This window comes from Zonotrichia albicollis, chromosome 11 (assembly GCF_047830755.1).
Source record: "Zonotrichia albicollis isolate bZonAlb1 chromosome 11, bZonAlb1.hap1, whole genome shotgun sequence".
NCBI classification, from domain to species: Eukaryota; Metazoa; Chordata; class Aves; order Passeriformes; family Passerellidae; genus Zonotrichia; species Zonotrichia albicollis.
The window spans coordinates 12,015,508-12,033,075 of NC_133829.1; the positions used below are offsets into that span (position 1 = coordinate 12,015,508).

The following is a 17,568-nucleotide window of genomic DNA, read 5'->3' on the forward strand; positions in this document are numbered from 1 at the left end:
AAAGTGCTTTGTCAGTGACCTCCAGCACTGTATTTGTTACACCAAGGGAATCCACCATTTATGTTCACATAATGTCCTTATACTACAATATCTTCTTTAAATATCTTCTCCCTGCAATAGAAGTATCTCAGCCCCAAAGTTTATCCAACTCTCCTCGTTCTAAACACAACAGAGTATGAAAATAATACACAAATAATATAGAAAACACTTGCTAGTGCAACAGATTTAGGCTATGACTGTGATTTACCAATTACCTAGCAAAGTGCAGGCCTGCCTGGTGTTCACCATCTCCTTAGCATCATCAACACCATCAATCACAGGGCTTCCACCTTGTTTTGTATAGTGAAAATAATTTGCATTCCCTGTAATAATAAAAAAATACGTATTTTACACAAATGGATGCAGAAATTCACAGCACATCTTAAAGCTGTGTCATGGTTAAGTTGCTCTTGGCAGAATCCATGATCTGACATACGTACATTTTCACCTTCTGGCCCACTTATTCTAAAGAGCATTTTTTTCAAGATCTAACTGTGCAAGTCAGTATTCTTTAAGCTACCTGGTTCCCACAGTAGGTCCTCAAGCATATTCTCTACCTAACCTTGGTTCAGACTTGTACAGTTGTGGAATAATCACTTGGGAAGCAGTTCCTCTCCATGCCTGAGCCAACCACTTACACAGCAGCCCCAGAGCTGAGAGCAGCAGCACTTTGGAGTTATGTGACAGATATTACCGTGCTATTACTACCTCAGGATATTATATTTTGCCCATCTTCTTTCTCTTTTCTAATTTATGGCCTGGCTCAGCCTTAGGAGTGTCCATTCAGGCTGAGAAGTGGAGGTTGGAGCAGAGGGAGTTTCACACTGCTCTGGGGACAGCACTGGGCTGCACTGGGAGACCAGCATCTCTCCTGGGTAAATTCCTATGGTTTCATGCTCCCAGCTGCACTAACAGACTCCTTTTCTTCTGATCAGCCAAGGTTCCAAGAATGCTGAAAGAGAAGTCTGCTAAATGGCTTCTTCAGTTATAATGACATCAGTTCCTTTCTTTCCTGTGTTAGCAGATGTGAATCCTAAATGTGCCAGGGTGGTGCAGAAGAGCAGAGAAACACTCTAAAACCAGAACAGTATTTGAGAAACCAGCACAGGCTGTGCCGCTTTCCTACTATGAAATTGACTTTTAAAAATATACTGAAGCACTGCAATTTATACCGAATGTTTTAAATGGGGACATGATTGTCTATCTAAGGTCATCATTACACTTTTCTTTTACAAAGCACCAACTCCTGTCAAATGAGAAACCTTTCTTCTATCAACATTTTAATTTGAAAAAACAAAAAATTCCCTCATCTGCTTTTTGATCACCAGGTTAGCAGAGACTAATGTAATTGTTGCTACAGCCCAAGTAAAAGTAGGCAGATGAAAAATAAGCTTTTCAGACACTAATATCAGAAACAGTAAAATTCTCTAGTGGCTGGAACAACGGAAAAAAGGTTTTAAAGAACTAAGAGAAAAGAATTTCACCCTCCAGGACACAGTAAGTCCTATTGATTGCAACTGCAGTGTATTAGAGTCTGCTGAACAAACAAATCTGTTACTTTTGTTCTATCAGAAAACCACAAAGTCCAAGGTCTATAATTTTAGATATTCTCAATACATTTTAGTATTTAAAGGTTTAAAAGTTTAGAATTTAAGAGCCAGCAATTCTTCTTTTGGATCTTTGGCTCAGAAAGCCCAGAGATGCCGCTGTCCCCACAAGCACACAACACAGCAATGTGAATGTCATACCTAAGCGTAGAGTTTTAAACTCAGGCAATGCTGCAGAGGCACAAAGCTGGTAAAAGATGTGGTAATTTCTCTCCTCTTCTGCCTTTAAAAAGAAAGGAATTTGTTATTTTTCACCACTTAACAAGTGGCAGAAACAACCATGAGCAGAGTCGAATTACTATGTAAAATGCTTTCTCTAGCAATACATTAAGAGCACAGAAGCCACCTGGAAAAAAGGAAGATAAATCAGCATCTACCACTTCCTTCTTGGTTAATTTAATCCATTTTCAATAGCAAGAAGCATGCAGACATTTTCATTTAAAAAAAAAAGTATGATTTCACTTTCCAGAACTGTAGATTACTATTATTTACAGATCAGGATTCTATAGGTGAGTGAAATAAATGATCATACTCAGAAGTTTTTCATTTTCCAAAAATAGCTAACACTATTTGCCTCAGCATTTATAGTCATCTGGTAAAGGAAGTATCTTCCTTGCCAAGACAAAGTCTGAATTATAAAATGAAGGACAAACACAGCTCAGAAGGTGATGACTCATGACCAACACCATAATTCTGAACTTAAGCACTCCAAATTCCATACCTCCAAACCAAAAAGAAATGAAAAATACTCTCTTCCAGCTAAACCATGTGCTATAACTGTCTCTTACTTCTAAAATATAGAACAGCTCTTCAAGTAACATCCCCACATGATACAAACCATAATTATTATTGTTATATCTTTAGGCAGCCAGTCAAGGACAAGTCCATTTTTACTGAGCTCATAACAAAATGAAGAGATGACATCAGACTTACCTGAAACACCACTCTGGACTTTTCCAAGAGGTAAGTTCTCATGTTAGCACCAATGATTCGATACCTCTTATCAAAGCCAATCTCAATGTATTTACCAAAGCGACTGCTGTTGTCATTCCTGGTAGTTTTGGCATTTCCAATAGACTGGGAAAAGGGAATATGGTAAAGGTTAAACAACTTGTAGAAATTATCACATCTATTTAATCACCTACATGGCTCATAAACACTTAACAACATTAATCCTGTCCTGGTTTAAAAATGGTCAAAAATCTAATGAAGAATGGTCTCTGCCTGGTCAGCAAGTTACATCAAAATAGTTATTTCATTAATATAAGATTGGGAGCTGATATTCCTAGCAATTCACTTCCGCATAATCTAATTCTACAGCTAAAAATCCTTTCTTGTTCTTTGAAGTCTTTCAAAAGGAAATAAAGAGTCTAATAGAAAGCTCACATACATAAAGACTTCTTTCAAAGACAGTAAAATTGTAAGAATTATTTCAACTGGATATATTTACATGGGTAGGTGTACATATACATCTACAGTACTTGCAGCTTTTGAAACTCTACCTGTTACAAACCCACAGACCACTCTGTTCTGCCTGGCTAACAGTTTATCATTACTAATACTCTCTAATCACCATGTTTCCAAATTATTTCTGCAAACATAACATTTAAAAATATTGACTGTGTGCCCAAACAAAATATTAATGTGCACAGACTCATGTCATGTGAAACCGAACCCTTTCCACAGCAGCTTGGTTACCGCCCCAGAGACAGCCCTGGATGCTGCCCTGCCTCATCTGAACTTTCTCAGGTTAATTCAACACAGCTCCACACACAACAAACAATTGCTTGTGCATATTACATGTCCTGGGGTGCCCAGGGCAAATAATGACTGTGGATCCTCCATGGTGCAATTCTGCCTTACCTCCTCAGCGCTGGGGTTCACCCCACAGCAGGTACCAGCTGGACACATCAGAGTTGAAGGCATGCAAATCATAACACACTGCACTCCAAACAAAAGCATCTTCTCTTCTCAATCAGACCATGTTTTAGACATTATACAGAAATTCACCTTCTAAAAAAGTCCTAAAGGTATCTCTGTATCAACAGGAATGGCATTTGGAATAAACAGATGCAGCACACTGCCCCTCATCACAGGGCACTGCGTATGTCACTAAGCCCCAAGTGCATCACTGTATCTGTGTCCAAATTCCCCAGTCCACACAGCCATCCCCTGGATCTCTGTACTGAAATAAACCTCAGACAAACAAATGAGAGCGAGCAGCACTGCTGAGAATCCCGGATCTGCAGGCAGGAGGCAGTGGATGGGTCAGTGCCAGCTGGTACAGCCTGGCCAGGGGGACTGGGTGCCAGAAACCCCACGGGAGCAGCAGCACCACAGACAGCCAGCAGGGCAGGTGCCAGAGTGGGCATCACATGGAAAAAGGATCTAGGAACAAATTCCATCTCTGCACTACTAAGAAACACCAAACTCATTCAAACTGAATGTACTCTAACCGCACTCCTGCATTTTTTTGAAAGAAGAAAATGATTGCTACTGTGATATACTTTGTTTTTGTTGGTAGCAATATAATACTGTAATATTTCTGAAACCAATTATTCCTTTGAAAGGTATTACTGATAAAAACAAAGTCTGGGATTATCAGATTGTTTGCCTGAATATATACAAAGCTATACTATTTGCATAGCTATAGAGGGTAACAAAGAATGACGGGCAGGAAATGACATATAAGGATGTTTTAAGACTCACTGATTTCCACATTTGCAATAGGAAAACTGTATATAGTTATTAACTACAAAAGTAGTCACTTAAATAGTTGCTAGAAATGTACAGTAAACTCTTGATATTACTGAGTATTTAGTAGGCTAAGTTAATGTGATGGTAGCTCATAAAATACTGATGTTGAGTTGTCCAAATAGAAATTCAAAAATTAAATGATCTTCTGCTCCTAAGATTTTACAGCCAGCTCAGCAAATGAGGAGTTTCCAGTTTCTAAAATGAAGCACTCATTTTCTTCCTCAAATATATGGGTTAATTTGTGTTTCTACTGATTAATCAACTGAAGAATTCAAAACATTAATTATGCTATCATAAGAATTTGTCTTAACAGCAAATTTTACAACACTCACTCTAAAGGCAATTTAAAGTTCAAGTGTTGGAAGTTAAAAAGATAACTTTTGTCTAATTGTAATAATCTTTAAAACAACTGAAATATATATTTAGATATACCCATATTCACAAAATTGTTATCCCTAGAAAATAAAAATAAAGCATCCCCACTGATTTTTAGTGAATGAAAAAAGGTATAGATTGGAAGCTCTTTTAGTCCACAGTTTAAACCTCCTTGCTTTTGGAAATTAATTCAGATAATTAGAGATGAGCTGATGGCCACTGACTGGGAGCGGGCCCCAAGGGCTGAGAGAGCAGGACGTTTGCTTTGGCCTTTGACACCAAACAGAAGAAGGGGCGCAGGGAAGCCTGCAGAGCTTGTGTTCCACAGGGCTGTCACTGCAGGCTGATGTGAGCACACCCAGTGCCACTGCTGTGCTGGCCAGGGCAGGGCAGGAGGGGCTCAGCACCTTCCCCTATCAGCCACACACGGGGGTCAGCACGGCCCTGGGTGGGACATGGCCCCTCCTGCAATCCCTGCAGCTCTACCAGGGATCCCTGGCTGGGATGTGGCATCTCCTGCAATCCCTGCAGCACTGCAAGGGAGCCCTGGGTGGGATGTGGCCCCTCCTGCAATCCCTGCAAGGGAGCCCTGGGTGGGACATGGCCCCTCCTGCAATCCCTGCAAGGTGTGCCCTGGCTGGGACGTGGCCCCTCCTGCAATCCCTGCAAGGTGTGCCCTGGCTGGGACGTGGCCCCTCCTGCAATCCCTGCAAGGTGTGCCCTGGCTGGGACATGGCCCCTCCTGCAATCCCTGCAAGGTGTGCCCTGGGTGGGACATGGCACCTCCTGCAATCCCTGCAGCACTGCAAGGGAGCCCTGGCTGGGACATGGCCCCTCCTGCACACATTGCAAGGTGTTCCCTGGGGGCAGCTCCAGCTCACCCTGCCCCACTGCCACTGCTCCCCAGGGCAGCTGCAGCTCCTTGGCTTCCTCCCACGGCTGGACATTTGGGTGAGTCCCTGCCCAGCACAGCACAGCTTGTTTTACCCCACAGAAGGAATTTCCACACAGCACACAGCACCACAAACCAGGCACCATTACCTTGTGACAGACACACACAATGTGATGGGGCAGCTATAGTTTGAGTATCATGAACTCCTCATGCCAGGAGGAAAGGAGGAATAAAACACAGGTCATTTTTAAAAATACCTGAGGAGAAAAACAATGGCAGCATTTTGCATTTCACATTTCACTGCATGCACTCTATTTACTCATGATCTTTCACACTGCAGAGATGCCCAACATCTACCGAAGCATGACCATGTGTGTGCCTATGGACAGAGCTACTTCCCTCCAGAAATTCCCCCAAAAATTTCCCTCTGATGAATAATTTCTTAACATAGTTCCTTAACTTCAGCCACAACTTGAAGCTACATATGTAGGCAAAGACATGAGAAACAATTCAGATAAGTCTAAGAAATCTTTTCTGCTTGGCTGTGACATCAGAATTAGTGTCTCCTGAGCCTCCCAGAGAACAGAGACCTGAAGCAGGAGGAATTGTAGATGTCCTCTCAAAGTCCATTGCCAGCAGCTGCCCTCCAAAGCCTTGGGACTTTAACTACAGGTGGTTACAACAATTTGCAGAACTGAAACATGAGTCTGAACTAATTATAGCAAAATTATGTCTTCCAATGTGTTTTTTTCCTCTGAAAGAAACGGTGTGCATCCCATGCAATTTTGTTTCCTCAGTCTCTCTTTTCTAATTTTATTTCCTGAAATTCAACATTTGCTTTACTTCCTTTCAGAGTACAATCCACTGTGTGATGTACATATCTGGTGGGTAAGAACAACAGCTTTATCCTCTTTGGATACACACAAAACAAGTCTTGTCCAACTGCATTTGGCCAGCAGTCTGGGAACTACCAGTTACAAAGCTGAAGAGACTCAAAGCAGTATTCACATTAAAATTACTTTATGTGAAATATGTCAGCAATATTGAAAATATTACCTCCCACCTTCTCTCAGTCTTTCAAAAATGACACCTAAAGCAACTCCTTGTAAATGGATTAAACACAAAATTTTAATGTAAAACACAAAATATTTTTAGGAAGTATGGACTGCTCCCCATTGAATGTTTGTCCCAGTACTGGCAGCAGCTGGAGGGGGGGTTTGGGGCAGCAGCTCTCTTACCTCCATGATGGGGTTGGAGGCCAAGACCTTCTCCTCGACGTTGGCTTCGCTGGCAGACCCGCTGACCGTGGCAAAGTACCTCATGGCATACTTGGCAGAGACAGTCTTGCCAGCTCCAGACTCCCCACTGACGATGATGGACTGATTCCTCTCATCCCTGGAACACAAACTCACGTTAATTCCCAGCTGCTCTCTCACTACCTGCCCCTGCAGCTACTCCTACCCACAGTCTGTGGCACAGGCTCCACTACACTGTCAGTGGTCATTAGCAAAGGCCACGAGTGCCATCTTGCAGGGGGAGGAATCAACAGCAGGGTCAGCCACAGAAACCTTCCATCCCTCTGCTCTCATCACCAGCTTATCCCAGAATTGTTCTGAATCTGAAAAAAATCAAGCATGGCTGTTCAGGACAGAGGTAGCAGCTCTGGAGTGAAGACAGTGCCTTTGTTGTGGAAGAAATTCTTTTCTTGTAAAAAAGAATAATTTCCATTTGGTCCTAAAATAATTTTCTCGCAATTCAGAGAACTCTGTGCGTAAATCCAACTATATGAATAAACAACATACTACAAAACACTAACATTAATAGAGCCTGAAACTTTTAAAATAAAGACCATATGTGCTTTATAAAGCTTTAACATTTTCAAAGCAAATGAAGTTTAAAAAAAATTTATTTTGAAGTATTCCTGTCAGTTGGGTAAGTTGAATCCTATTTTACTCACTAACGTGAAAAGAAGCAAAAGGAGGAATAAAATTTCCCCCCAAAGCTTTACAGAGCTGGGGCTGGAACACAGAGAGCACAGCCCGGGCTGTACAGCCCAGGAGCTGTGAATGACATTTCAGACAGCACAGGGGCCACCAAGCAGGGCATGCAGGCAGCTCTGTGTGCCTGGGATGGCTTGCAGTAACAATAAAAATTTCCAGATAGAAAATGAAGAAGAAACCATCTTGTTTCTTCCCCATTCCCCTCCCAGAGTTCACCCATGGCAGTCAGAGGTGTGTGGGAGAGAGCCTGTGGCTCAGGAAGCTGCAGGAGTTTTATGGATCCTCCTGCTCAAAGAGAACAGCAGCAGGATGCAGGAGAAATCCAAACAAATGCCCAAAAATGCAGTTTTAAATGGGACAAGTGGTAACAAACAAGACAGTTCCTGCAGTGAGTCAAAACCAACCACTTCTTCATAGGATTGGCACCATTCTCTCTTTTTTCCTCCTGTGCTCTTTGAAATAGAAAAAAGAAAACCCCATGCCATTTGAAAATATGAAACTTCTGGTCGGATTGCAGAGACCGCTTAACGCAGGAGATAGGCAACAACATCACAAGCTTTTCATTTGTAGATCACCAGCTGTTTGATGCATTAAATATCATTAAATATCTGAATTCTGAGGAAGCTCTATGAAATGGATCCTCTGATGGTTGAGATTTTTTAGTTCCCAAAGTACAAAAAGCTTTCAGAAAACCAAGGAATGCAAACTCACTCAGACTTATGACAAAACAGACTTCTGACAAAACTGTCAATAAATAACAAGCTCTTTTGCCAAGAAAAGCCATGGAAATAAAGGTGTCTCATTCTCGCTGTCACATTCCTGAAGGACAAGTGTGGGAGCATGGAAAACACACTGGTTTTGCAGTCCTTAGTCTCTTCTCAGGAGTTCCACTTAAAAAGACAGTAATGAAAAAATGAGTTTGAAATAATTCCTCCTTACCAATACTGTTGCTAATTAGACAGAGTTTCCTTCCCCTGAGTCATAAGATATGAAGAGTTCTCTTCTCCTTAGCACACACTCGTGTGCCCAGGAATAAGGGATCCATTATTTCATTCCTGTCTGAGTCCATACACACATCCACATTGCACCACTGCCCTGGAGAAGAGAGGCTTTGCTCTGTGTATCTGCAAACATTGCTGCTGTCCCTTATTGCAGACATCTTTTATGAAAAATCCTTTCTTTAGGATTCTTCTGCCTGAGAAGCTAAGAGGCCTCAGGAACAAAATGTAAACAATGATTATCTGCTGCTGTGGAGTGCAACAGGTGCATCTGTGATTGGCCCATGCTGGATCTTTGTAATTAATGGCCAATCACAGTCAGCTGGCGCAGACTGAGAGCCAAGCCACAAACCTTTGTTATCATTCTTTGCTATTCTATTCTTAGCTAGCCTTCTGATGAAATCCTTTCTTCTATTCTTTTAGTATACTTTTAATGTAACATATACAATAAAATAATAAACCAGCCTTCTGAACATGGAGTCAGGTTCTCGTCTCTTCCCTCATCCTGGGACCTCTGTGAACACCGTCACAGTCCCTGCTGCAGGACTGTGTGTGAGCTGCACACACTGATGCTGTCCCTGCTGCAGGGACTGTGTGTGTGTGAGCTGCACACATTGTGCTGTCCCTGCTGCAGGGCTGTGTGTGTGAGCTGCACACATTGCTGCTGTCCCTGCTGCAGGGACTGTGTGTGTGTGAGCTGCACACATTGCTGCTGTCCCTGCTGCAGGGCTGTGTGTGTGTGAGCTGCACACATTGCTGCTGTCCCTGCTGCAGGGACTGTGTGTGTGTGTGAGCTGCACACATTGCTGCTGTCCCTGCTGCAGGGACTGTGTGTGTGTGTGAGCTGCACACATTGCTGCTGTCCCTGCTGCAGGGACTGTGTGTGTGTGTGAGCTGCACACATTGCTACTGTCCCTGCTGCAGGGCTGTGTGTGTGAGCTGCACACATTGCTGCTGTCCCTGCTGCTGCACACATTGCTGCTGTCCCTGCTGCAGGGCTCTGTGGCTGCAGCAGGCACCAGGGCACACAAAGGGCTCCTCAGTGTCTGCAGCAGTGCCCTCCATGCACACTCAGGGCTGCTCTTGTCTCCTCCAGTACATTAATCCATTGTTCTGCTTTAACACACTGCACTGGCCATCCTCTAGTGTATTATTCTTTGTGCTGCTTGCCAGAGAGAAAGGAAAACACAACAAAACACCCCAGATCACACTGGAAGGGGAAAGGACAGAGCAGCACAACCCAAAGAGCTACAGGGGATGAGCTCTGCCTGCCACAGCCCCTTGGCCCATGGACATCCCTGGGCACTGCACCTCCATCCACTCTTGGAGAGGTGCTCTGGTCCTGCCAGCTCAGAAAGCTCTTTAACATGATAAAACTTTAAAGAAAAAAGAAACCACCACATTTAAAAGGAAAATAAGTATACTAGCATCAAAGCCCTTTGGATGATGTATGAAATGCAGTGAGAATTATTTTTTTATTATTTGGTATAAGCAGTGGTCTAAAGAATAGCATCTGTTTATGTCAAATGAAATTTTCATATTCAGGGTGTGCTAAGAACAAAACAAAATTTAAAAGACCAAAACAAAGGAAAAAATGCCCAGAAAACAAAAGTGACACCACTGAAGTTCTTTCTCAGATATATACTACACCTTTAGAGTTATTTTTAGTTAAATCATTAAACCCTGACCTTTGACCTGACATTTTGAGTACTTAACATTTTGCCAGTCAGGAAAAAAAAGCTATAATTGTAACTTTCAGCCAATGAAACATGTAAGTAGGGCAACAGCTTTATGTGACACCTCTTTGCAGCCAGATGCCACATTTTATGCAATATTTTATCTTCCTGTAGTGTTTTTCTCTGCATAAAACAAGTAAATAGATGATTTTAAAATTAAGATTACTTCTGAATGGAGCGAACATTTTAATTATGCTTTTGCCAACAGAAATGAGGAAAAGCAATCTGGGAGATGAGAGGTTGAGGAGTGCTCTTTTCCCCAAAGGCAGATAGCAATCAGATCCCAGCACACAGAACTACATCACTGTGATGCAATATTAAGCCAAATTATCTTGAAAAGATAAGACTGAAAATTGACTGGGAGCAATTCACCACTCATGGAAACACCATGCTATGCTCAGGATCACATTCAGCTTTTGCTCCTCTGAACAGCAGCAGAATAAAGGAATGACAGACCTACATTAAAAGTGCCATTTTAAGACGACAGACCAAGACACTTGACAAGCTGAAATGTGAAATGATGGGCTGGGGTTGCTTGCAGCAGCAGAGGATTTGGTGCAGACCTCTGCTGTATAAATTCTCTCTGGCCTATACTTTGGGAATCATGGGAGGGTAACAGCTATTTCTTGATAAACACAAGAATGAGGACACACTATGCAACACCTAACTGGCAATTTAAGGCATTCTCTATCACAAAAAATAACGCAGAACCATATTTCTGCATAGGCTGGTAACTTTTAAAGACAATTTCACTTTATCTACAAAATTTTGTTGACAGGCAGTATGTTTATGAGGAAATTCACTGTCAGAGCACCAAAACTGAGAAGATTCAGTCTTACCTAGTTCCTGGAAGCTTGAGATTACAGCCTGCATAGCAACAGGGGCTTCTTGTGCTTGGAATAAACATTGCAAAATTTAACACTGGAGACAGCTTCTGCTCAAAGAAGGTTCAGCATTGAGGAATCAGAGTGCTGCAAACTGCCTTGAAATCTCTCCCATACAGAAAAGGGTTTTGCAGATTATGAATGAAATAACAGCACACAAGAAACCAGCAAGTGCTTTTAAAAACATCACCTTGCTCTCAAGAGGTGAAAAAATCCCATTGTTGAGGATGTGCATGTATCTTAATGCAATGCTTTCAACAGCACTGGCTACTTTGAATTTTGTACTGTATAATATGTGCAGTAGATGCTTTCAGAAGAGCTCAGGGTGGAGGAACTGCTCCTCTCATGAGGGCACAGCTATCAGATATATTGGAAGCAAGAGCAACACTCACTGGGCACCTCCAATTTGTACAGAATGCTGCAACAACACTGAGCAATCATCGACAGCTGTCATTATCCAGGACAGCTTGTAACAATTTTAGTTGGTCAAAGGAAAAATTGAAGCAAAAAAATAGAGAAACCAGTGTAAGAATTGAAACACCAAAGTCGCTAATATTTTTTCAAATAATTTTCAAACAATTTTCATTCAAAATTGCACCCACTTAAGCTGCTTCCTACAAAACCCAAAATAGCTTAATGTTTCAAAGTCATCACTTCCACAGCAAACTGTCCAAACAAATCAGGATAATCAAGACATACAGACTAAAAAAATCCTTACAGATATCTCTGTTTACCTTCTTCCTCTGTACCAACAGAAAATCTCTCTCTGAAGCAGGAAAACTAAAAGTTAAAAACCTCTCTATCAATAAGCATTTCAGAGAGGATTAAAGAAGCCCAAAGCTTTTTTGAATCATCAAAGCACAACACTTTTTTGTGCTTTTTTTACTTCCCATGGCTGATGCATCAGATGCATCACTTGATCTTGGCTTTCAGACTCATGACTCCACAGCAAATAATGTTAAATACATGTATATAAGCACAATCCCCACACAAACATCAACTTGGGAAAACAAACACAAGGAATACAGAATTACTGACAACAAAAGGAACACAGAAATTATTGACATCAACCTCAATACTCCTGTCAATCCATTCATACCCAAGCTACCAGCATCTCTCCCTGGAAAATTGTATCACTAACAGCTGATTTGGAAAGATTCTGATATGGACTTGGAATTGCCTGCCTGTGATGAACTACTTCGAAGCTGAATGGTCTCCATGTCACAACACAGATGAGCTTGGCAGAAAAGATCAGAGTGGAATATTCTTAATACATAAAGAAGAAAGCAAATAACAGGGCAATTTAATGAGAAGAATATTAGTGCTTAGGCTGCCTTTGATCCTAAACCATTTATGTTTGTTAACCTTGAGGACACTGCCAAGGTGCTGATGTTTTTAAGGAAGCTTCTTGTCAGGGTGATTTAAAGGCCACCACCTCCAGGAGATGATCTCTCCTCACTGCCTCAATGCTAAAAGGTTAATTAATTAAATCTCCTGGCTTTTCTTTTTTTTCTCCCTTTTTTTTTCTCCCCCTTGTGAAGTTGCTACTGCTTTATTCTTTTCTTTTGGAATAACAGCTTTAGGTTGTGGGTAAGGGCATCATCCCCATTGCATATGATAATTTCATTTTTATTTAACTCAAAACAGCACAGACTATTGCTAAAGACCTGATGCTGTGATCTTCAAAAACTGAAACCCCCTCCTGCTTCAATGCAAATACACAATAAATATCTTTTATTTAGCAGTGAGAGTTTGGTCTTTATCTCACTACTGTTCATCTACTGCAGTTCTGTGGTGATAAGATAGATGTGTAAGGCTGAAATTGCTTTACATTTTTAAAACAGTGAATTTTCAATGATGAAAATACCCAAAATAACTGCCAGGGAAGGAGGCTGTGACTCGGGGAACGTTTGGGAGAGATCCTGTTCTCTCACACACACACACACCAGTACCAGTGTGTGTACCTGGTACCACCAACACCCATGTGCATCGTGCCCATCAAAGACAGAGAGCAGCTTAGTGCTTTCCATCCTGCAGCTGAATTATGGCAGCAGGAAATCCAACCCAAGAAAATAACTTAAAAACTAATGACATTGCTGAAAGGTCAGATGGGAGCAGCTCTGAAATGCTGGCAGGTTTGAAATCTTGCTGTTCTTCCATCAGCAGCAGCTCCTCTGATAGACACAGGATTAACTAAGGACCAACAAAAACTTAGTTTAAGCTGTTTCACGCTTTAGACCTTAAAGCATTTCCAAAGCTCCCAAGGATATGTGTACATATGTGCAGCTGACATGATTTAGTGTCTCCAGCAGTACAAACAAAACTCTGACCGAAATAAAACATCCTAATTTTGCAATCAATCTCTCAGTATCCCCATTGTATATTTGTGACAGCATATGACCAAAATAACCTGCAGTATCTACAGTCAGAACATTCACAGATTTTTGACAGCATGGCTAAAAAAATCGGTTTAATAATGATAATGATAATTTCCCTCACCATGAAGCACTGGTAAGAAAGACAAAATAAATGAAATTTACCCAATGCACTTAAAATAAATCAGTGTGAAAGGGCTAAATATCACTGCAACTTTATATATGTTACTTATTGGTGTTCCCAAATAACTTTGATCTGTGATTCCTATAACAGCAGTACTGCTAAGAATAGAAAAATACATCTAATACTGCACATATTCCAAACAGCTCATTCAGTCTTGGAATAATTACCCACAGCAAAAATGTTGAACTCCTTTCTTGTGAAACCCAGCAGAGTTCAGGTATCAATATACAGCCAAGAGTTCTCTGCAGCATTGAATGCTTTGTGAGCTTCACAGAAAGAATCTTGATTAACTCCTTAAGAAATTCAGGAAGGACCTTCCCAGCCCCAGCAGGCTCCAGGGACTGGCATCTCCCAGGGCAGGAGGGAGGATGCACAGCTGGCAAATGCAGGCAGAGGAATAAAGCACCAGAAACACAAATCCATGGTATAAGGTGAATAAGGATTTGCACAACTCATCTGAAGGCTCACTAAATATGTCTGATTTCAATAAACACTGAAATAAACTGTGTTTCCTTAAATTACCAGGGATTGTAAACTTGAAACCAAACCATAGCCACCTTATTTTTCCAGGACACTTCTCTTTTCAGCACACAATGTGGCTTTGGAGTGATACAAGGATTTAGCTTTTTCTTGCAGACTCACCAGCCTGTGCTCCCCTCAAGAGCTGCCCTCCCAGTGCCCTGCCACAGTAGGTCCCAGGTTCATTTTTTGGGCAGCTGTGCTCCACTTTTCTGGGATGCTCCCACTGTTACAATTACTTGTTTTTCTAGCAGACCAAAATTGCTTCTCCACTTATCTTAAAATACAGGGCAGCTGTAAAACCCACCAGTGCTGGGAGGTTTAGCAGGAGCCAGTGCAATATATTTAGCTTCACCTTTGCCTAAGGGCAGAGCTGTGTGGCAGCAAACAAGGCTGTGCACGCTCAGCTGCACTCCTCCAGTGCAAAGGCCTTTGAAACCCAGCCCAGGGCAGGCAGCATCTGCTAGGAGCCATTATAAAACCTGGCAACTCTACAAACCCAGGATCTGCTTTTCAAACACGAGTAATTTAACTGTTCAATAAATAAATAAATAAACAAACAAGAATTCATTCAGCAGTTTTCTAATGCTCTTGGACTGATGGAAAGCAGCAGCAGCCAGCTCTGGGCTGCCTTCCTGGCACCTCTCACATCGAGGGCAGGAGGCAACAGCTTGCCCTTCATCAACCTTCCAAATAAACTCTTTAATCTCAAAGTTCTTCACAGCCTTAAATTCTGCTAGCCCCTGTTTCTGGATTTGGCTAGTGGCCCTCCAGAATGGGAAAGTTCCCCTGCTTTCTCCTCTTATTCTCAAACTGCTTCAAGCCCACACTACACAAGCACCCCTTGCCACTTCCTCTGCAGCTGCTGAGCTGCTCTCCCCTCACCTTCCCTGCAACCAGGCAGACCTGGTAAGGGCTCTGCCTTCCCGCCTGCTACCCTTACCCTTGATTTTCCAAGTTATTGTCCCTCTTGCAGTGCAGTTTGAGCAGCAGGCACAGCCCCCTCCCCTGCAGAGCCACAGCACCATGGTGCTCCCAGTGCCAGAGCCCCAAAATTCACCTGCACTGGCACATCCCAAAGGGGCAGCCTGACACACATCATTCATTCTTTCCACCCTCCAAGGCTGCTGTGTGGATTCACAAGGTAGCATCTGTAAAATGTGCAGAATGTGCAAAGTGCTAGGATGATTACCAGAGGCTGAAGTGCTCTGAACCATTCTGTAGAGATGTGATGGGCAAAGAGCAAAAGAACGCAAAAGAATAAGTGAGTTACAAGTGCTTTGCCCAGAAGCAAGCACAGAACAGCAGCCACATTTCTGTGTCTGTTCCAACCTTCACAGGCTGCATCCACTGGTTTATTCTGACAGCCTGGATCTAACATGCTCTGGCCTGACACATCCCAGCCTTCACAGATGCCACACATTAACAATTCAGGGAATTCTTCAGCTGCAACCCTGAGTCACAACAATTGCTCCTGACTAAGCAGTTAATTCTTAATTAATTCCTTCTAAAAGCATTCACTTTTAATAAGCATGAAACATCAGTCCAATAAACCATGTTCTTTAATCTCATTTCTAAATATATTTCCAGTTTAACTCGTTTATTTTAAACCTAACAGCATTTCTCACTGACACCTTCAGCTGCAGGAGAAAAGAGGATGTTCTGAGCACAGGCCAGTGGCAGGAACCTCAGTGCCTGGCACCAACCCTGGGCTGATCCAGGCCTGGCCATAGCAGAACACCTCTGCCTTGTCTGCTGTACAAGCAGAAATTGAGACTCCAGTATCAGAGGAGACAGGCTTTGGTAGGGCTTGTAAAGTGCCTGGAACACATGGAAGCCTCAGTGACAGCAAATGTCATTAGGAATAGATGATACCTGGCACAGAGACCCTTTAATGCTGCAGGAAAGGAGGGGCATGAAAAATGCAGCTCATTTTTGTACACTGAAAGCACTGAACTGAACTCCACTGTTAGTTACACACTCTATCCTCACATATTTTATTGTCAAGTTGGTGTCACCAGACACAGGACCAGGATTTCTGATTCAGGGGCTCAAAGCTCTGCTTTTGCCACCTTGGTGAACTCACCAAAGCTGCCCTCCAATCCCCATGCCTGCTCCAACTTATAAAATGGAAGCAATGATGCTGATCCCTTCTCTCTCCCAAAGTAAAGAACTTTGGCATCTGCTCATCAAACATGCAAAGCAAAGATGGAATAATATTTTAATTCACAACCTGAATTCTTCTGAGTCTGTTCCAGCTGCAAACTCAACCACTCCAAAACAGCCCAAGTTCTTAAGCATCTTTGTTTCTTTTCAACAACAGCTTGGTAAAAACATTCTGCAACACTCTCATAATCAGATGAAGTATTTTTTTTTTTAATTAACAAAATGCACCACTTGCCATTATATTTACATCCAGGAAACACAGCTCTTGACTGTAAAAATGTCAAAAGGTGAAAAGATAATGAATTGCCAGTAACATCTCTGAACACACACACACGAGGAGATCTGAGGTCAGCACATGACAGATTACACTCCCGAGTGCAGAGCTGAGCCAGCACTCTGCAACTGCTGCATCCAGGGATTAGCAGAGGTCACTCCTGCAACAGCTCAGGAAAGCTCATTGCTACCAGCAGGACACCTCATGTGAGTCCAGCTGCCAGCTACAAGCACCCTTAACCCTTCTGCTGCCTCAACACAATCACTGCTTGGGCAAGGAGCCCCTTGCGTTACACCAGGCCAATTCTCCCATCGGCCTTCTTGTACCTGTAACACCATGAAATGTCAGGCTCCAAGTGTAGGAAACCACCCCAAAATCTTCTCAACAGAAAGGAAAACACTTCCCTTTCCATCCGACCATAGGGGCCCAGAGATGCCACCTCTTTCCAAGGCAGATCTTTAACTCAAGGAGTCCTGTCATGGCCACAAGTGGAGTTTGGCCACTGTGTGCTTGTCCAGCACCCACCAGAGCAGGCTCTCATTCCACAACCAAATTCAGATCTGTTATAGGCTGTTAATCATCCCTGCCATGATTCTGCCAGGGGAAATACAGTATCCATGGATCAGACACTCAGAAGCAAAGCAGCAGCTGATCAAATGTGCATTTTTATAAGAGGATATCATTTTGGGATGCCTGGGATAACTGGAGACTGTCAGTAAAGATGCTTTCAAAACACCTACTCAACAGCTCTCCAAGCTTCCT

The 17,568-nt window shown here is 42.5% G+C and overlaps 1 protein-coding gene across 4 annotated transcripts in view; it reads right to left on the bottom strand.

Moving 5' to 3' along the window:
- The window catches only part of MYO5A (myosin VA), a 96,895-nt gene that overhangs the window by 47,583 nt on the left and 31,744 nt on the right, over positions 1-17,568 (bottom strand). For all 4 annotated transcript variants that reach the window (XM_074549357.1, XM_074549358.1, XM_074549360.1 and 1 more), the window contains exons 5-8: positions 6,909-7,065; positions 2,580-2,723; positions 1,788-1,869; positions 255-362 (exon numbers count right to left, since the gene is read on the bottom strand). In XM_074549357.1, the coding sequence (XP_074405458.1) occupies positions 255-362; positions 1,788-1,869; positions 2,580-2,723; positions 6,909-7,065 (491 nt within the window). The remainder of the gene's footprint in view (positions 1-254; positions 363-1,787; positions 1,870-2,579; positions 2,724-6,908; positions 7,066-17,568) is intronic.